The 1632-nt window shown below is 25.9% G+C and overlaps 1 protein-coding gene across 1 annotated transcript in view; it reads left to right on the forward strand.

Annotated features, from left to right (window-relative positions):
- CUNH6orf58 (chromosome unknown C6orf58 homolog) overlaps positions 1–1343 on the forward strand; it is a 47271-nt gene extending 45928 nt beyond the window's left edge. The window contains exon 6 of the mRNA XM_042781757.1: positions 1177–1343. Coding sequence (XP_042637691.1) covers positions 1177–1343 — 167 coding nt within the window. The remainder of the gene's footprint in view (positions 1–1176) is intronic.
- Positions 1344–1632: the final 289 nt, after the last annotated feature.

Genomic DNA, 1632 nt, shown 5'->3' on the forward strand with positions numbered 1-1632 from the left:
CTATGCTACATTTATATAATATCATCAATATATCATTTAGCTACTGTTTAATTTTTAGAAGTGTTTTAAGTTTGCTTTGAACAGGAAACTTGACTTAATTTCATTGGATGTAATCCATAAAGTAAAATGAGCTTATTCAGGTTTCAGTTTAGAGGTACTTCTTCATTATTATTGCTCATGGTAAGAAATGTCATTGAGTCTTTCATTTTTAATTATGTAAAATTCTCAACCACCTCATAATCCAAAGTTTTCATATTAATTAAAATTTTAATTCTTAAATACACAAGTTCTAACAGTGGCAATCTCATATTAAATGTTTGAAATAAGTTTAGCTAATAAACAAGTGGTAGAAAAAGGAAGGTTGTCTAAATTTGAGGTTCATTTTTTTTCATGAGTGAGATTTAAAATAAACAATGAAGACTGGTGCAGGTTTAAAACTATCAGAAACTGGATGATTCATGTTAATATAATTAAAAATGTTTTAAAATTTATTAAATTTCAAATCTGATAATCTCAATTGAAAATATACAATATATAAACTAGAAATTTTTCTTGGATTTTTTTCTGTATCAGGACATGTTGATACAACTCATCTTGTTTAATGGATATATATTGCTTCATTAAATTAATTTACAGTAATTATCAACATTATTTACTATGAGGAGCTATTTCTAATAATACAATGGCATTCCAGGTGTATTTGTCTTGGCATAATTTGTGATTTTACCAATAAATCCTGGAAAAGATACGAAATAAAATTGATGGGTCAAATACTGCCAAATGGTACTCCAAAAGAGTTTGTCATTTATATTTTTTTTTCATAAAACTGTTTATTAAGCTTTCTCTTTTCCTCACCACAGTCAAACGTATCAATTTCTAAAATTTAGTTAAATTTGTTATGTGGAAAATGTTACTGCAATATGCATAAATTTATAATTCTTTAAAGGTATTTGTGGATTCTTCCCAGTTTTCTGATTAGTTACTTATACTTCTTAATGACTTTTATATGATCTGGAAAATTAATTTTAAATTTTAAAAACCTTTAATGTGCAATTATCATGATGTGACAAATACAAAATATTTGCATGTGAAATGCATAGAAATTTGATTGAAATAAAAATTTCAATAATTGGTATGAATTTAAACTTTCATGTAATATCTTTTTATTTTTTCTATGTTCATTATCTTTGACTATATGGAAACATTTAATGAAGACAGAATTTGCAAGGAAGCTGGTTCTAACAAATTTAGAAATAGTTCTAATCTTTACTTCAAGTCTTACGAAAACAATAGATGAATTTAAAATTAACAATTCTACATTATTGACGGTAATTTCAAATTAATATAATTATAATCATATAATTATCTTTTCTGTCATGATTTTGACTTAAGCATATTTAGTAGAACTTTATATTCCTGATTTTAAAATCAAATTAATATTGTGGTTACTTTGCTCAATTAATAATTGTTAATTTTTAATTCATCAATATTTAAAATTATTAGGCTCTAATAAAGAAAAACTCACTGGTGTAGAGTTAATTAGACCCATAGCAACCCCTCCTTGGGTTTCTGAGGCAGTATCTCTACTGAAGTAGATTGCCCACTAGGAGTGGCTGGTGGGTTTGAACCACC

Source organism: Orycteropus afer, unplaced genomic scaffold (assembly GCF_000298275.1).
Source record: "Orycteropus afer afer isolate SDZICR_OR568_19922 unplaced genomic scaffold, OryAfe1.0 scaffold00167, whole genome shotgun sequence".
NCBI classification, from domain to species: Eukaryota; Metazoa; Chordata; class Mammalia; order Tubulidentata; family Orycteropodidae; genus Orycteropus; species Orycteropus afer.